The 20309-nt window shown below is 32.4% G+C and overlaps 1 protein-coding gene across 1 annotated transcript; it reads left to right on the top strand.

Moving 5' to 3' along the window:
* The first annotated feature begins 12426 nt into the window (after positions 1-12426).
* Positions 12427-18690, top strand: LOC110097802 (peroxiredoxin Q, chloroplastic). The gene is made up of 4 exons (XM_020824372.2): positions 12427-12668; positions 15089-15226; positions 15811-15900; positions 18102-18690. Exons 1-4 carry the CDS (start codon positions 12477-12479, stop codon positions 18318-18320), a joined length of 639 nt encoding a protein of 212 aa, XP_020680031.1. The 5' UTR covers positions 12427-12476; the 3' UTR covers positions 18321-18690.
* The last annotated feature ends 1619 nt before the right edge of the window (positions 18691-20309 follow it).

Below are 20309 nucleotides of genomic sequence, written 5' to 3'. Positions count from 1 at the left end.
CAACTAGGTGGATCTTTTAATGATGTCTTATTGATGCTAGTATATCAGGTTATTTAGTATTTGAGTGTTATGTTATGTAATAACCAAAAAGTGTGAAATGAATTATTTGAAAACATATATATATTTTAAAGTAGAGCATTATAGTGCTAGGCCACTAATAGTATATATATGCATCACCCACCGTCTCCCTAACTTGGTTGTTTGGTCAGAAAGAAATTGAAGGAGGAGAAGAAGAGAAATGAGAGAGAAAGGTATTTGAGTCATATTAGCATGTCATTCTTATTTACCGTTTAACTTTTGATATATTATAGATTTGATCATTATAAATGATTTGATATGATTTTATTACATTTTCATTAGTTAAATCTTTGTATATGAATTTTTTATGTAAATGAGTATGAATAAATATAATGAAAATGGAATGTACTGATATGAGTGATATGTACTAGAATGTAATTCTGGTATTAGAGAAATGATGTACTGATTAATATCAAATATATGATCTGATAACCCCACGTGATACTTTACTGATTCATATGATTCACTGATAGGAGTCATAAGAAACTGGAGATTTATTGGGAGTTACAAGAAGTCAGAGCTACTGATTCACCTCATTCAAGGGGAGTTATGTCATAACTCAAATACGTGAAAAAATTTTTTTGAAAAATATGAAAATTATGAAGTATAGCACTTTGGCGCTGATCTGATGAACACTGAGGAGCTAGGCCATGAACAGCTAGCATTTATGTATATATATTTAAATATCCTTGTCTCAACCCACTGAATCCCTCACTTGATTGCTTGGCCACACAAAAATTTAAAGATAAGGAAGAAGAGAGATGAGAGAGAAAATTCTTTTGATCATATTTGTCAGTCATTTTTATTACAGATTTTATTATATTCATTGTATATGACTAATCTCTTACTTCTGTTTTTAATGATTTTGATTTCTACAAATTTTATCTCCTAAATATGTCAAAAATATATTATCTCTTGAATTCATAAGTTTTCAGTGTGTAAATTTAGATATGTTATAGATTTGATCATTTTGAATGATTTTATTATATTTTAAATGAAGTACATATACATGATATGATAACTCCACATGGTATCCTATAGATCTAATTGATTAACTGATTTGGAGTCATAACGAGCTGGAGATTGATTGGGAGTTATAAGAAGTCAGGATGACTGATTCACATAATTCAATGGGAGTTATAAGAAGCATATTAATTGGAAGTTATAAGGGGTGACTGATTAAGAGTCATAAGTACATGAGCAAGATACTCTTAAGATAAACTCATTAAATATCTGAATATTATTACCGACACTGCTGCTAATAATATATTAATATTATGACTGATATTAATATTATTTTATATCATTAATATTATTTAACATTATTGATCATGATATTAATATTGTTATTGGCATTAGCATTATTACTAACGATGTGATTGATGATATAATGGATTAAGGTGTGATGAACTATATAAGGATAAATTGATACTGATAATCAGTATACACATTGATTCATATATTTATTTATTTGATTTATAGCATATTGTTCTCTTTTATCTTTCATATATTTCAACTATAAGGTTTTAATTATTTGCTATGATATGTGCTCATTATGTAATTTTAAATGTTTTTTCAAGAAAGGGTAAGGATCTCAATATATGCAATTAGTTTGGTTTTAATTATAATTATTAATTAATAATTAGCTTGGTTTTAATTATAATTATTAATTTTTATATTAATATTGATTATTGATACTGATGTTGTTGCAAATACAATTTTATTATTGATACTAAAATTATTATTAATATTGTGACTGATCAAACTGAAATATTGATGTAAGCTAAATGGATTATAAGATTTAATAGAATTGATTGAGGGATAAATATCGACTGATTAATTGATTTATTAGAGTTTATAATGGAAGAATGAAACAAAACTGACTGAGATATGATATATTATTGATTTATTATTGATATTGATAACTAGTATAGATATATTGATGCATATATTTATTTGTATGATTTACAAAATATTATTATTTTTACCTTGCATTGATTTCAATTGTATGATTTTGGTTACTTAGTGGGATATGTGCTTATTATGTGGTTCTATATTTTCTTAGGAAAATATAAGGATCCTTTGATATGATGCTTCAGATATCATTCATAATTTTTTCTGTTGTTCATAAGAAATTGATAAGCTATAATTAAATAGTTAAAATGAAAGACAAATACAACTCTTTCAATATAGATCCTGATGTGTGACATGTTAACACTAACATATCATGTTTATTAGTATCAAAGTGTCATGTTGCCACTGACAAGATAATAGAAATGGATGCCACCAACATATTGAGTGGATGACACGTTGTGGGGTGATTAATCTATATTCTTATTTTTAGAGCAAGAAACATTCAGGTCCCAATAAGGAATGGTTAGGCAACAATTTAAGGAGGGAGACATTGCTTTATTGAATCCCCTCTCTGATTATATGAGTCTCTTTAAAACCAAAATTGTCTCATATTGGATCTCAATTCCTTAGATCTCTATTGATTACCCTTAAATCCTTTACAATATCTCTTTATATAAATAAATAATGCTGATTGTAATTATATAACAAAACAATATTAATTATAAATTCAATGTGATAATATTGAATATGGTCCTAACTATATGGATTGTTAATGTTAAGCTGGCATCAAAACTGCATGTCTTTAATCATCTTGGCAACAAATTTCATCGACTCCCATGCATCTTCTCGTTACTTTTTTTAGTTTATTTCAGTCACATCAATTCTTCTCAATTTTAATGTATTTATCTTGGTAGCACGTCAGTTATCTCAAGATTTCTCTCAAATATAATAATCATCTCAGGATTCCTCTTCTCAAATTGGAATTCCTCTTGTTTTATCATCTAAGTGTTTTCCCGAGTCACAAATCTGTGGATCATATACCATTCTTCAGAAGGTGATCTGCTTAAGTGAATAAGATATTTATTGAACAACTCAATCGATCCCTCTCTCCCAAGTATACCATTATGCTTTAGAGTCTACTTGCCCTTTATTTCCAATTATTTAAAGTGTGTTAGTGCCATCATGGTCAGCAAAGTTTAGTTCTCTAGAAGTTAGTTTTCTTTAAGTTAATTTTCTCAACCCAGTATAGTAGTAGATCATAAAGAGGATATAGGATTCATATACCACATCATCAAATACTAAATACTCAAATGATTTAGTATTTTTACATTCACTATAGAGTAGATTTCAATGAAGGTAGCCATTTCAAATTGATTTGCATTGCCACTAACTATCTTCAAAATCATGAATGGCCCATATCAAATTAGATCTTTCTCCTATCTCCCTTCAGTTTCTCCTATCTAATATAGAGCCACACATATCCTTCTTTAAACTTATTTTCTACTCAGTGTTGGTCATATCAATATTTATAGTGATGGATAGATTCATAATAAGGGCATTAAGGGGCTCATGCCCCTACAATCTTGGCCCATTAATGTTAGATTATTAGTGAGTCTCCTTAAAATTTTATATTTATACGTGTTAAAAAGAAGTTGTAACACATCATATTTTCCCCTACATATTTTGAGGATTCAAAGGAGAGAATTAGATGACTTAGAGAGTTCTAGAGGTGCACCCCTACACATTTTGATTATTCAAAGTTGAGATTTCTATGACTTAGAAATTTCTAGAGGTCCACCAATCAACACCATAAATCCATCATCGAAGCCCATCAATACTAGACAATGCCCATCATAGATGTCATCCAATGATGCATGTCATCTACACTCTACAACAACACTTGTGATCAACTGCCCGTACACCAACCACAGACTATTGTCAATATCTTTTGTCCTACATAATGGACGGACACTTGCACCTATAGCCTTGTCTTGTAATCTCATATTCTCTTGTGATAGGGAAGGGTGGACTGTTATAACTTTCAAGCTATTTAGTGAAGTTATTTTGGGTGAGCTAGGACCAAAAGAAAACTAAAAGAAATAACACATCAATCAAAATTCATCTAGAACAATAATAGAATATCATCCTTACAAGACAAAACCTAAAAATTTCTCTAAAAAACAACAGAATATTTCCTATTGAAATATAATATAAAAAAGGAATGGCGTTGGAGTAGTTGGCCATGGCCACAGTATGTGAGCACATATCCAAACCAAAAATAATTTTCCACACGCCACTCATCATCTGACAAGATAAATCAAATAAAAATTATAGAACAATCAGACCATCATGATCATAACATCATGATGATCTCATCATGATGTTTTTTTCTCATTCAAAAAATTTAAAGCTCTATAGCTTTGGCCTTTGGGAGGATTAATTATTATGTGCGGATGTCGAATACCGTTCGGAGACCAACCAGAATGTGCCACATCACCCCTTGCTCTGTACCGCGGCTCGATATTGCTATGTATCGCTCGATTGGTACTGCGGTTCGATACTGTTGACATGGCGCATTATGATTGGTCTACATATGACGTTCTGCGTCTTGTTTTCGCACAGAATAATTTCTCCTTTAGGAGTAGCAAATATTAATATTTTTATAAAATAAAACCAGTGGTTGGGTCAAGAACATCATTAACATTGATTGGAGGGACAGAAAATGATAAATACGCAAGTTGTTATCACAAACACCAACACATTTAATGCAAATATGAAATACTTTCAGTTTGGTGGCTGTCTCTTCTTGTTCTTTTCTTGAGAGGGATCCTGACAGTTTGTTTTCTTTGGGTGTTAGATGTAAGAAAATAACTACATAATTATTACAGCTAATTAACTTCCTAAAACCTATTATTATTATTTTACTAATTGTATTTATTTATTAATCAACTTCATTAATTCTTAAATCATCTTACTTAAAAATAATTAACAATGAAATTAAAAATGTATTCACATGCATGCATGCAAAGAGCATTTTCTTTCATTAATCATATTAATTAATTCGAGTAAATACTAATCTCAATCTCCAACTCTTTAGAAATCTCATTTTCCGTTTGAAAATTTTCTAAAATATGTGATCCTTACGTAAAAATAGCCATGATCATGCTGGTATAATTAAATTAGTCTAATATTTTTTACAGCACAGCAACATTTTCTGTACAGAATACGTACTTCTCAACTGCTCATTGATAGGCTGATGTAATTGTATTAATTAGCAGTTTATGCGCACATAGAAACACAAGGAAATAATTAATTAAACCAACAACTTGTAATTAATCTTCCTATATATATTGTAGGAACTGAACCTTATCAGTTCTAAACTATGTAATCTGGAAATATAATGAAAGCTTTAAGAAGATGCAATTGATCAGACTATAAAAAAAAACAATGAAAAAGTCTTATCCTTCCCATCTTTTTCATCATGCAGACTTCCAATACTTCACGTCATGTTGGCAATCAAACTTTCAATAAAAGAACAAAGAAGTGGATGCTTGAAGTGGATGCTTGCTGCCTCTTTAATCAACAATAACAGTAATAAAAAGATAGATTTTCAGTGAAAAGTTTTCAAATTTGAAATTCTCTCCTTGATCTGAGGCTTTGCCTGCAACAAGACTTGCATATTTTGCTAGCAAGCTGGAAGTGTTAGCTAGATTGTTTACTTATATCATTTGGGCTGAACAATCAAGCATTCAGAGCTCATATGAAATGAAGTCCAGTTTTGAAAGATTCATGTAGCATATATAGATATTTATTCAGACAAATGGAAAAAGAGAAGGTTCAGCAAATAAGCAGGATTAGAGAAACTGGGCTTCGTTTTGGACGGCTTTCTAGCAAGGAAGTGTTAGATTATAACAATCAAGACATTCAGAATTCAAAAGCTCAAATCCCAATAGTTTGGAGAAGAAATTGAACTGAAAATACAGAACAACAAGTTTTCAGTAATGACTTGAATCAACATTAAGCTCACATGAAATGAAGTCCAGTTTTTGAAAGATTCATAGTATATATAGATATAAATTCAGAAAAATGGAAAAAGAGAAGGTTCAGAAAATAAGGAGGATTAGAGAAACTAAATTACAATCTCAATTAAGAAGTATATTATATTACTCAAACTAATTACCTTCAGGTAACTCTTGGCAATAAGAAGAGCTAAAGGAAAGTAGCCGTTAGCTTCATCTCCATAAAGAATGGCAAGCATAGAAGGGGCGAGTAGCCGAGATGGAGAGGGAGTGCACGTGTTTCATCAATCATTGATGATCATGACCATTAATCACGCATCAGACGATCACAAACACGTGCCCTGCTTCTCCAGCTCGGCCTACTTGACCCGTAATTCTTCTCTTTCTTTCTCTTCAACTGTTGAGGAAGGAGAAAAGAAGTTGATAGCTAGCATGTAATTAGCAGTACTAAAGTTGCATCTACTGTGAGAATTTATATACAGAAACACTTAAAAATGGCAATCATAAAGTGTTGTTGATAACGGTTAGATGTTAGGCTAACTAAAAAGGAAGTGTGGTTGATGAATTGCTAAAATGAACAAACACCTACCTGAGAGAGCCATTCTCATCAGCAGCTGCAGAAGTCACCAAACCACTTTGGAAGGAAGCAAAGGCAATATTGCTGATATATAATCGCCAATTCAGTTAGCTCCACCTTATAAACATATATAGCAGTATCTGGAATATGACTAAAATAAAGGGGTCTGCTATTTTTGATCTATTGTGCAGAGGACGAAGACTGGGAGGGATAATCTTGTAATTTCATGTAGTTTGTACTGCTGGTGAGAGATTCTATGTTTTGTCGAATTGGCAAGTCTAGATTTTTCTTCTAACAAATGGTAGTGTATGAATGCTCCTATTCTTATATTTTCCATTTATGCATATCTCAAGTAAGATATTTGATGTAGATGTAAGATAATTTGGCGACAATAACATAATTCATCTCCAATTAATCAGGTTATTTCACTCACTGATAGAATTTGATTTTTTTTTAGCAAATTAATGCAAATTCAAACACATCACATATGCAAGTCTCGAATTCAAGATTTCTTAATTGATAACCTAATTAAGCTCCTAACCAACAGATTAAGGCTTCGTTTATTTTTTTGGTGCTTTTGTAAAAGACAGTTTAAAAAAACATTAGTTCAGAAAATGGAGTTTTGTAACGGAGAAGCATATATAAAAAGCTTTCTCAAAACTGTAGAAAAATGAAAAAAAGGAGTTATTGGGAACGTGATTTGACAAATCAAACAACACAAAAAAAAATTCCTCCGTTTCCAAATAAGGAAAAGGCAAAAAAACGCTCAAACAAACAAAGCATAAGGTGGGCTGCATATATAGAATTTAACGTTACATTATGATTAAATAATATTATTATTATGTGTTGAAATATTTATATATGGTAATAGTGAATGTTTATCATCTTATTATGTTAGCCTGATTAAAAATCTCACACGCACATAAATTGAGAGTATTTATAATTAACTGATACGAGATTTCTTACATAGAAATTAATTTGGGAAGGGGAAAATCATAGAATATGATTTAATTGAATTGATTATACAAGAGTAAGTTATATATTATAAAAAATGCCCTTCTTCATCATCAGAGAATATGTAAATACATGCAATATAATGTGAACTATTTATAAACTATTTTTTGATAGAAGTAGGAGTCTTGAGATACTTGCAGACTCCAAAAATTGGGCCCCGACCTCCCCCGCTGCTTTTTCGGGGGAGTTTTAGCGGGTTAAGTTTCGGGATAAATTTTGGAAGGCACATGAGATTGTAGATAAGACATTACCCAGAGATTTTGCCCTATTTTTGCGAGGACTTTATGATCTAAGTTCTGATTTCCTATAGGCGCAAGCCCCTATAGTTAATTACCCCTCCCGATAATGAGAGAGGACTTTAGATTAAGGCTTGTTGTCATTCATATATGTATAAATATGTGTTATCTTGCATATAGTAGCAGCATGAATTTGGAGTGTTGGAGGTTGAATATTTAAAATTGAGAATTTCATCATTTTGTACTTAAAATAGATAGTGAGTGAATGGATGATGGACACGATCAAGATCACATGGTTCTATCATCTCGGGCCATCGTGGTCCCTGGCTTACGTAGTCAGAGGAGGTAATCGACCTAACCTGACACAAGGATCCTTGTAAGAAGTCATGGGCTACTTCGTCTAATGGTACCTTGCAGACCTGGGAGAGTGTTTATCTAAGAAATATAAATTCACCTTAGCTAACAAAGGGCTTTATGCTCTATCAATTATATTCTATTGATTTATATCTCAAGGATTTGATGTCATTAAGGAACGTATTTGTTCTAGCCATAATCATTATCTCATGGTGCTATTTGGCGGCAAAATCACTCAGTTCAGAGAGTCCCGCCAGATCATAATCGTTTATCCTGCGGTGCTATTTGACGGCAAAACTATCGGTAAGATGACACATACCACATCCTTACTAGTATGAGGTTATTTGAGAATGGATCATGGTGATATTTCAACTAGGCATTAGCTCTATATGAGCTGAATTAAATTTCAATTTGTCCATCCGACAAACTATTGAGGAGGGTGGAAAGATTTTGCTTTAAGGGGTTTTGATAGTTAATTTCATTTTTAATATTTATTTAATGATTTAAGGATTTTAGATTTCAGGTATTTTAGATGGCATTTCAAAATATTGGAATTAACCTCTCCGGTTGAAATCTGCATTCAACATGACCATCATCGAGGTATATGGAGTCATTAAAAAATATTTGCATTTGTGGATGAACCTTATCGACTCTATTGAGCTATTGACAGTGGATTGAGTTTCATAGGCTTTATGCCTTTGTTGATGATTTTTTTATTGAATGCCTTGAAGGCCTTAATTATATGAACATATAAAATAGATATTCAAGTGTATATTTGTTTGATAATTCGAGCAGTGACAATTCCTATCTATTCATATTGAAAGATCAGGCTCGAACTACATTCATTTATGGACCTGTGCAGAATTCCTAGATGTCACGTGTGTATCAATAAAATGCTCGTCGGAGGCCCATGTGGTTATATGATTGCACTTAACCCTTTTAATTATGTATCTATGTGTGTGTGTGTGTGTATTACAGTACATGTACATAGCATTTTGAGATATTTTAGTTGTGCATGTAACTATCATTTGAATGCACACAAAATTTCATTTGAGAATTTATATACACCTTATGTCCGCTAATACAAGTGTTGCGAATCCGATAGCGTATTAATTACACGCTGAGTCTTCTACAGCAGCCTGGTAGGTATTTGTATTTATCGTATATTTGCTACCCTTGCTCATAAACAACTTGTTATTTATATAACAGATCTAGTGCAATGACTTGTAGTTGTTTGAATTTGTTGTAAATCTTCTATCATTGTCTGTAGGAGATCAGTGTATTTGCCTACGACTGATTATTGCTAACTGCACGAAGCTATATTCTCCTTGAATCATTCAAATACAACATGTCTTTCGTTCATTGCATGTTGAATTCCCTTGCTAGTAGAAGACAAATGTCTTCATCGCAGCTGCCTTACTATGGGTTGTATGAGTATCTTTACATTCATCACATCAATTATATCATGCATTAACCATATTTTTAAATAAAATTTCCATTAAAAGTACTTCTCGGCTCCCTTATAATATTTGGTAGAATTTTTTTAAAAAATAACGATTATTTTTATTCTGAATAAAAGCATCAGTAATTAAATATAATTATTTAATCATATTAAAAAAATAAAATTTCATTAAAATTCTTACAGATATATGCAAGCAAAGTCATGTTTTTCTAATTATTTTTCAAAAAAATATATATTGAAATATTAAAAAAATTCAATAACTTTAAATTCATTTTGAATAAAATTTAATTAAAATATTTTGTATCCAAAAAAAATTCAATAAAAAAATTAAAAATACAGCCTTGTCCACCTTCATCGGCTTCCTTCATATATTAACGTTACTAAGCCAGGATTAACTCAGCAAGCATGAGTTCATATAAAAAAAAAATATTTATAAACTATATATGAATTTTGCAGGCCGGTAAATAAATGACGGAATCGAAGCAGTAAAACTGCTCAGCCTCTTGGCGCCGCCTGCAAAAAACTATGGGTGGCCGGCGGCGACGTGGGAAGTTTCAGCTGCTGATAAGTTATAATAATTATGCTTGCCGAATGTTAATCGTTATTTAAGAGTTAATAATCGTAATTAAGTACGCAATGCTTAATTAGAGGAAAAGCGACGTTTATATATAAATTAATTATTACATAAGACTTTGATTATTTCTTTTTGTTTTTCTTGAAAGTAGTTCTATGAGCTAAGGACAAGGTTGAAACACTATTGTACTTCAAGAAAAATATATTGTATTAGCTAAGGAAATAAAGCCCATTCATCAAGAGAAGTAATTAATATTCTGATATAAATTATATGAATTTTGAAATTATTAAGTTTATTTTAAGATTAATATAATATAATTTTTCATGTGTAGTATTAATTTAATTTTATTTTAAAATAATTTATATTAGAATATTCTGATCTAATTTTTATTCTTATCAAAATATAAAATTTAAGATAAGAGAATAAAAATGGAAGATAGGTTTGGATAAAATTTCATGTGTGATCGGTATTTTAAAAAACTTTTATTTCAGTTCTTATTTTACTTTAATATTTTGTGTTGGGAAATAGAGGATTATGAGCTGTTTGATTTGTTATAAAAAGAGTGTAAAGTATTTCAAATGTATAGATTTTGAAAATATTAATGTTTGATTTGAAGTAAAAGGAATGCAAAATAAAATTTTGAAGTAAAAGAAATTCATGTTTTATTTCAAATTGGAATTTCTCCGATTTGAACGATTTCCAAATACACCAAAAGTTCATTGTAATTGTTGCCGCCCGCCATCACCGTGTATCAACCACTAACCACAATCATTCACCACCGGCCACCCACCCTGTCGGCCACCACCACTGTCAGCAACACACCGTCACCGGCCACCACCACTGTCAGCCGCCCACTATCACCAACCACCATCTCTTCCAACCAACGCTAGCAACCATCGGGCCCCACCGTAGCCCACTGACGTCAACAACAGATTTTTTTGCATTTTACATTGCATTCATTTTACTTCAAACCAAACAAAAAAGTAATATCATACATTCGTATTACAATCATCCAAATAATTATAAAGTATTCCTTTTACATTAAATTCTTTTTACAAACGATCAAACAGTCCCTTAGCCCTCAACAAATATAAAAAAGATATATAAAAGAAAACGTTCAACAAATAAAATATACTAAGAGTTTTATATAAGTTCATGTAATAATGATTTCATTTAGTTGAAGTTGTTAAATATTTCATTATGTTTTATTGTGGAGCTTTGAAAGCTCTAATTATATACAAACACGTACAAAAAAGAAACTCGACTCTTTGTAAGTAAAAATTAGGGTAGTTAAGAATATAATTAAATTTTCAAAATATTCTTGATAAAATATTATGGGATAAGGTTAGCCCACAATTAAATTTGTGTGACATGCTTTCCTTTTAAAAGAGAAATTTGATTTCATGTTTTACAAAACATATAATTGAAAAAATACCATCGCTCTTTATTTTCTTGAAGAAATATGTCAAAAATTTTACTTTAGCCATCCATTGAGAGATAATAATGACTCCTCAATTGACTCTAAATCATTCAAAATTTATTAAAAAATAGAGAGAGCTTAGTCATACAACCGTCACAAGCTTAACATTGTCATTGGATCACATCATCATTTGACTACTATCATTAGACCTCCGCCTTCCAAGCATTGACTACGGGTCCTTTAAGCCCTGTCGTCCAACTTTTGTCTCACGACCACCGTCATCTCAACCATTGTCATCAAATTATAATCTTCTAATCATAATCACCCAAATACAATTCTCTGACCACAATCGCTCAACTATGTTCTTCTAATTATCATTGCCTAATTATGATTATCTGACTATAGTTGCTCAACTATAGTCCTCCAACCACCATCCCCCGATTATGATCCTACAACAACTATAACCCAACTATGATTCTCCGGTTATCACCTCTCGACTATTATCCTTCAACTATCATCGCATGATTATGATCCTCTAATCATCATTACTTGACTACGATCATCTGAACCACTAGCTGAATAAGGTGAAATTGAAGAGAATATGACTTACTTTTTTTTTTTCTTTTAATTCGGCAGCACTATCTAGAGTAAACTTTTTTTTTTTTTTTTAATATTTTCTTTAAAAAAAATTGGGAAAAATAAATTTTCTTGTCAAAAAACAAGGTTGTTTTTCTCCAAGTTTATTGGGCACTCGGCATTGCCATATCAAGAGACAACGGCGAACAAGAGGCCACGTCAATCTATTTTTAGGTTGTTATAACCTGACAATGTTATCTTCATTCTCAAAAGCTTCTCTCGCAGATTCAGAGACCCTCTCATTATCTTCCAATGGCCTGTACCTCTCTCTCTAAATCAGCTCTTCCCTTACTACAAAGCAGAAAACCTAAGAGCCCTTCTGCTCCTCTACTTCACCTACACCTCCCGAAATCATCACATTCCCCAATATTTGGCCTCAAGCTCAGCTCCCCTAAGTTTTCTTCACCCACCATTTCCTCTCCGAGGCCTCCTATTTGTGCCAAGGTAAAAGCAATGTAGTGGATTTTTCGTTTACTTTCTGGTTGTTTCATTTGTCAATTTTTTATTTTCATGAACAATCTGTCTTACCATGATGTATTAAGAACTTTTAACCGAGGGAGGACTTCAACTGATAATTTTAGATCAGAGAGTTCTAGAGTTTATATGTTATGTCGAATGGTTTGTTGCCTTTGGCTTCTTTGGTCTGATTAGTAGAAATGTGGTTTAGTTGATCTTTTTGCTTCTATATCGTCAACTAATTACTACGAAAGTAATTTTTGGTTGATTAATTGGTCTCTGATTTTTTGAAAGAATGATGCTCCTCCAATCGTCTTCTTCTAGAATAAGGTGGCCACGCTTATGTGGTGGACAGTAAGTGGGAAGTTTGATGGGACCGGTGGGCTCAACCAGCCCACTCATTGTGCAATACACGATGAATTATTATGTGCGGATGTTGAACGCCGTCTAGAGCCTAATGAAAATGCGTCACGTCACCCCCTACTCAGTATCGCGGCTCGGTACTGCTCAGTACCGAGCCCGGTATTGCTCGGTACTGGATGATGTGGCTGCACCTGATTCGTCTTTGGATGGTAAGTTTTGCTTGGTGTCCACACAGAATAATCTCTCGCAACACACAGCATAAAAAAGGGTAAAAATTTGGTCTTATATATACTTGTGGTCAAAATTATAATGAACTCAAAATCTTAAGCCTATCGATAAGAGCCAACCACTTAATATTTCTTTAGCAACTTCTTTTTCAGTTATCTGGTGTTGGACTAAACTAAACATTTCACATGCCCTAATAATCTTCCTCATATTTTAGAGCTCTTCATATCAGTCATCATTGGCCCTATAAAAAAAAAAAGTGCATGCCTGCTTAACCATTTGCAAGCACTATGGGATTCACCTATATTTTTTTAAACAATGCTGAACTTTGATTGAAGGAACCAATGACTCATGTAAGCCAAAAATTGTATGAAGTACTTGATCTTAGACAAATCTTTACTTCTAAGGGCATCTCCAACCAAAAATCCCATTTTTCACTCCAAAATGCAGTGAAAATAAAAATGTCGTGATTCATCTCCAATCAAACTCCATTTTGCGTGCTTCTGCTATGTTAACCGTCTTTCTCCTCTTCTGTGCATTTCTTCGGCAAATCCGGTTGAGATAGAAAAATCGCGTAAGTGAACAGTGCGACGCTTTGTTCTTCCTCCACCGATTAGTGATTTATTTGTCATTTGAATGGAACAAACCAGCTACGCTTTACAGTCATTTGGAGTTCGGCTGGAGACACCCTAATAACACTTGTTAGTGATGATGAATCAAAGGGAGTTCAAAGTTGGGTCTGATACACTAGTGGTCAAATGAATATTCAACCCAAAAACTTTAGCTAAGTGACATCTATATGGTATTTCTACACCATTTTTTTTAAAGAAATGGGATTTCTTGATTATTGTGTCCAGTACTTATGTGGCCTAATAAAAAAGAGTGGACCTTATACACACATCAATTTTTTACAGAAGAATTAAAAAAACAAATCATTTTAAATCTACATCATTGGTTTGGAGAGTGAATCATTACTCTTACCACGAAGGTGAGTTTAATCTTAGATCACGGTATGCATTAATACAAGCGCTTTCCAGGTCTTTTCTTTTTCCATCTTGCTGACTTTTTTTTTTTAGTTATTTCAATGTTTGTTCAATATTAATTAAACTAAGCAGTGTTAAGTCTTGTGGCCTCCGTGGTAGTTTTTAATGTAATTTGCAATGTTCTATAGGGTATTTCTTTATATTATGAAGTGTTATGCCAAACATTACAGGTATAAAATAGTTGGCATCTCCTTCAAAACTGACGCAATGCTCTAATAAAAGAGTGATTAGGTTGGAGTCGTCTGAAGGATTATGTCAGGCCAAGTATTAAAAATGCGCTTTGTATGTTATAATATCTTTCATGTTTTGAATACATTTTTTTAGATGTTTAATGCTAACTAATCAAGACAGGATTAGGTGCATAGTTTAGCACGAACAGGATATTCTCTTTTTAAGTATGTGACCTCTTAGGGATAATTTGATTTTAGATGGAAAATATGTATTAAAAACGTTGATTTTTTTCACCCATTTTGAATATGAAATCTAAATTCTCCTCTGTGAGGGATTTTTAATGTGTCTGTGGAGTTGAAAATGCATATCTGACTTTCAGCTACATCCAACCAAATGGTAGAATTTAATAAACTCGTCATTTTTCAAAATATATTTTCCAACTTATCAAAAGAAACCTTAATCTATTTGCTACTTTATTTTATTATTGAAAATGCAACTTTTGTGTTAATTACTTAATTTCTCCTGGTTGTTAACAAATTTGTTAGTTAATCATTGCTAAGCTGAACTCTTAGAACGGATGGATTTTATTGGTTTGAATTCTTGAAGGTGTCAAAAGGTGATGTTCCTCCCAACTTCAATCTGAAAGATCAAAATGGGAAGAATGTGTCTCTGTCCAATTATAAAGGCAAGCCTGTTGTTGTTTACTTTTACCCAGCGGATGAAAGCCCTGGATGTACTAAAGAGGTGAGATGTTGAGTTCACTGGTACCTTATGGCTCTTCAATTACAATAAAAGTTTGATATTCCTGAGATTAATCCATATGCAATTCTCCATATTTTTTTTTTTTTTTTTTTCTATTTTCCTACAACAACTACTATAACACTTTACTCCCATGTTTAGCAATTAAATTCTGAGAATGCAGGGTAGTTGGGTGATTAAAAAATAAATTTCTTACAATGAGTAAGTTTTCTTGAATATTTATCTTAAAATTATTTGAAATGCATGTTAGAATCATAAAAATTTCGGTTGTTTGATTAGATCAAGCATTACTGAATTTGAGATGTAAAATTGGCTATTATAAATTTATATTTGCACCTCAAAAAGCAATGAGATAGGAAAAGCTACATCCTTTGAACCATATTATGTTTAATTAGCTATGATTGTAACTAAGTAAAGTTTGTTGTAGCAAATATGACCTTCAGAGTGCTTATTAATATTACCTGAGGATGGCATTCTATATAAAAAAAAAAAAAGAAGAAAAAAAGGATGGCATTCTATATTAGCTCTCACTCAATTGATTTTTTTGTGATTGTTCTGGTACCAAGTAGGCATGCGCCTTTAGAGATTCTTATGAGAAGTTTAAAAAGGCAGGTGCAGAGGTTGTCGGAATAAGTGGTGATGATCCTAGTTCACATAAGGTATTTTCCTTGCCTGATGTTCTTTGTCTTCATTCAAACTTTTTAATTGCCGGTTTTGATATGAATCCCTTTTTATGTGTTAGCCCATCCTTTTTTTTTTTTTTGGTTATTTCTCTAAGAAGAAATATTTTTCCTTTTTTTTTTCCCACACGCAAATTTAAACCTAAATATTATGGAATGAGTAAGAGTGAGACTTAGAGTAAGACTTCGAATGAAATGAGTAAGACTTGTTTTCAGGAAACATCAGGATACAAATGATCTTGTTCAAAATATATAAGAAAAAAAAATTAAAGGTTACAAGATAAGGAAAAAGAGTTGGTGTCACAGACAGTAGTGGGTCAGGAGAAGAATGAGATTAGAAAGATTATCAAAAGACCTCTTTGCATTTATTTTGAAATGTTAACCAAAACTATATTGCAATGGATTGATGAGAAGTCCTAGAGATAAGAAGAAAAGCAGAAACGTCATAATTAATATTTTCTGGTACTACAGAGCTTATTTGCTCTTTCAAAAATGCTATATTCTTTAGTTGCAAGTTTATTTAAAGGTCATTTTCTCTTAAAGCAAAAAAACACAGCGATATTTAAGAGTTCAATTTTCTTTTACATGAGAGTCTTGAGTTTTGCTCTAAACATCAAATATTAATAATCACAAAAAAATCAAGTTTTTTTTTTTTCTCATAAAGGGAAAATCATCCAACTCCAACAACTGCCAACATTGTAGATGAAAGAGAATCATCTCAACCACTGAGTAAAGCTGCAGCCAGTACCTCATATAAATTTCATCCGTTTGATCATAATTAACCTGAAGAACCTTAACATGACTCAATACCTCACAGCGAGCAAAACTCTTATCAACCACATAGCTTCCGCCGGATCCTCAGTTGACATATAGGACATCATCCTCTACACACTCAATGGTTACTATCCTATCAAGCTTTCAAAACCTCCATACGAACCAAACTCACACCCATCAGCCTAGACAATCTATACTCTCTACTAGTCAATGAGGAAATCAATATCTTAGATGAATCTTCCCATCAATAGTAGATTTCCAGTCAACTCTTTACTACTATCATGGTAGAGGCAGACGAGGACGTGGCCGACTTCCCTATAACCCAACAACCTCCAGCAGAAACTCCTTCAATTCTACCACTTAGCTTCTTGTCTGCCAAATCTGTAGCAAGAAAGGGCATTCGGCTACAATATGCTGGCATAGACTCAACATCAACTACATACCACAATCTCCACCCACACCATCAAAAGCAATGGTAGCTGCAACTTCACCTCTGTCAAATGAATAAGTGCATTGATTCAGGAGCATCATCACACCTCACTCACACGCTCGACAATATGCAAAATCCATCTCTATACTAAGGTTCTGACAACATCACCATTGGAGATGGAAGAAGTCTCCCAATAGCTCATTTCAGAGCTGTTCTGCTTCCCACTACATCCAGTAAGTTAAATCTGTCACATCTACTTAATGTACCCAAAATCTCTCATAATCTCCTCTCGGTTTCTCACCTAACAAATGATAATGTCTCCATTTTTTTTTTATTGCCTCTGGTTTCACAATCAAGGTCAAGGACTTGAGGACAAACGAAATCCTTCCCCAGGATCCTTGTCTGGATGTACTCTACCCAATTAAGCTCCCTCCTTCAGCAACCCGTCAATCTTCTCTAGTGACCACCAACTCCAACACTCTTTGCTGGCCCAATCAACTTGGTCATCCTCACTGTGAAGCCATCACCATCATCTGAAAGCAACACAAAGATCTTCATATACTTGTTTCTTCTTATTTCTGCAATGCTTGTAATGCCTCAAAAGGTCACAAACTAGTGTTTCCAAAGTCCACTAAATCTACATCTACTTCTCTTGCTCTCATTCACTCAGATGTATGGGGGCCTTTTTCCCGTTAACTCTACTCAAAGCTACAAATATTATATCATCTTCATTAATAACTTCTCTAGATTTGCTTGGGTATTCCCTATGTTTTACAAATCTGAAGTACCAACAACATTTATTAAATTCAAAATATGTATAGAACAACAACTCTCCCATAAAATTAAACATTTAGAGTAGCTTTCTCTTTCATCTCCTACTCAAGTTCTATTATGAATGGTGAATCATAATCTCCTCAGACATTTGGAAAATCATTCAATAGTAACTTTGTTGTTTGCATGAATCTCATCTCTGCAGGCATTCGCTTCAAAATATAAGCTTCCATTTACATTGCTAAGTGATGAAGGAAACAAGGTAAGGAAACAGTGGGGGGTCCCCTCCGATCTCTTCGGAACACTCGCAGGGAGGGAGACTTATGTTATTGACAAGAAAGGAGTAGTTAAGTTGGTCTATAACAACCAATTCCAGCCCGAGAAGCACGTGGATGAGACACTGAAGCTACTACAAAGTCTCTGAGGTCCTACGCAGTTAGAATTCATTTGGGACAGTTTTTTTATTGCTTCTTAAAGTAGTTTTTTAATGCAAAAATTTAAAAATTTGAACTAAAAACCTGTTTTAAGAAGCAGTAAGAAAGCCGTCCCAAACGAAAGCTTAATCTGTATTTGTTCTTTTTCCCCCTAGTTAGCTAAAAACTGTTTATTCTTATTCAGCAGCGATATAAATGATCAAATTTATGTCTGATTCTTGCTGTAAAAAATGGATTTAACGCCTCAAATAACTAAGATGCAAATGCCAGTGAGCAAATTTCTCACATGCATTTGATCACATAAGGTTTCATTATATCATGGGAACCATCAAAAAATCAGAAAATTAGTTTTCTCGTTCATTCATGTTTCATGATTCTCTGTAAGACTGTAATTGTTGTGTATCCGACTCACCTTTCATTCCCATTTGGGTTCATGCTTAACTGTAAGCTTCACAGCTCAAGGCTTTGCTGGGACAGTTTTTTTACTATTTTTATGGTAACTTTTTAGCTTAAATCTTTTGAAAGTAATGAAAAAATAGTATTAAAAAGTTTCCTCAAATAAAGTCTTGGTGTTTTCACAAAAGAGTGGTATGAGAAATGAAATTAGATGAAATTGATTCTTTTGTAATGCCAGGCTTTAAATAATTATTTGAAAGTTGAGAATATTATGCAGAATGAGGAGTTAAATTAAAAGAAAATTGTAATTTGAAATTTAATATTAAAAAAACCTACTAATGTTTCAGTTGGGATAGTTTTTAGCCATTGCTTTTTTGTTACATTCATTGAATTTTTGCGTTAGAAATCTGCTTTTAAAAGCAATAAGAAAGCCGTTCTAAATGAAGCCTAAGGTTTCGTTTGGGATGTTTTTTTTATTGTTTTTTAAACTAGCTTTATAGTACAAAAAAATTTTGTTCAAAAAAATATTTTAAATAGTAGTAAGAAAGATATTCAAACGAAATCTAAATTATCTATTGAAAGTTGATGCGGAGTTCTTAGTAAAGAAGTCAATAATAAAAATGGGGGTAAGTTTTTAAACTAAGTATCTTATTAATCTAATTTATGCAGTTAACCAATGGGACTTTTTTTTTTTGTGAAACCGTCAAAGTCGTCGATACAATGATCTACATTGACCATTGACCTTTCAATGACAACCTCAATAGAGCCTTCTCTCTATCACGACCGATTTCATGAATTTGACCCTTGAGAAAGTTCAGCGAAACCAAATGCCCATCATGTTCCATGAACGTTAGTTGTATATAGTTTTATTTTCAAGCGTATGCCACAACAAGCAATATTTATCTTTTATTACATTTGGCTTTCTCTTCAAGGCTCTCATCATAACTTATCGTCAAACTTTCTTTCAAACGAGTGCTACCCTCTCAATCATTTGCTTAGTAGGAATTTTTCAAATATTATTCATCACTGACGAAAACATTGTGAAGTAAGGTATGAGGGCTTAGACAACTAGCAAACAAACTTAATGCTACAAGTTTCAGATCTTGCTCATCAAATGAACCTCTACATCTACAACTTATATTGACAGAGAAGCACACTTAAAATATGACAACTAAAATATGAAAAATATTTTAAAAAATTAATTGCTATTGTCTATATGACAAAACAATAATATATGCGAAGAAATATGATTTGATAATACACAATGATTTGATAAGATAATTTTACAGCTCATACAATGTGACTACTCCCTGCAATCTTACAGCTCAAAAAATAAAAAATTTAGCTCAAGTACTATACATCTTTAAAGCATATCTTCATGTAGACATTTTAGAGGTTTTATGCAAATTGAAGAGATGTCATGAAATTCACATCGAAAAGCATATTACACATCCAAGATTAAGTTGTCGGACCCTCCTCTCTCCTAATAGCAAGTTCAAACGAAGAGAAACCTTCATCCAAGCATCTTTTCATGCAAACCACAGCTCATGTACTATCCATTTATATTTTGAATTTGAATATAA

Source organism: Dendrobium catenatum, unplaced genomic scaffold (assembly GCF_001605985.2).
Source record: "Dendrobium catenatum unplaced genomic scaffold, ASM160598v2 fragScaff_scaffold_847, whole genome shotgun sequence".
Taxonomy (NCBI): domain Eukaryota; kingdom Viridiplantae; phylum Streptophyta; class Magnoliopsida; order Asparagales; family Orchidaceae; genus Dendrobium; species Dendrobium catenatum.
The sequence above is the reverse complement of the archived record's forward strand: the minus strand, read 5'-3'. Positions and strand labels throughout refer to the sequence as shown.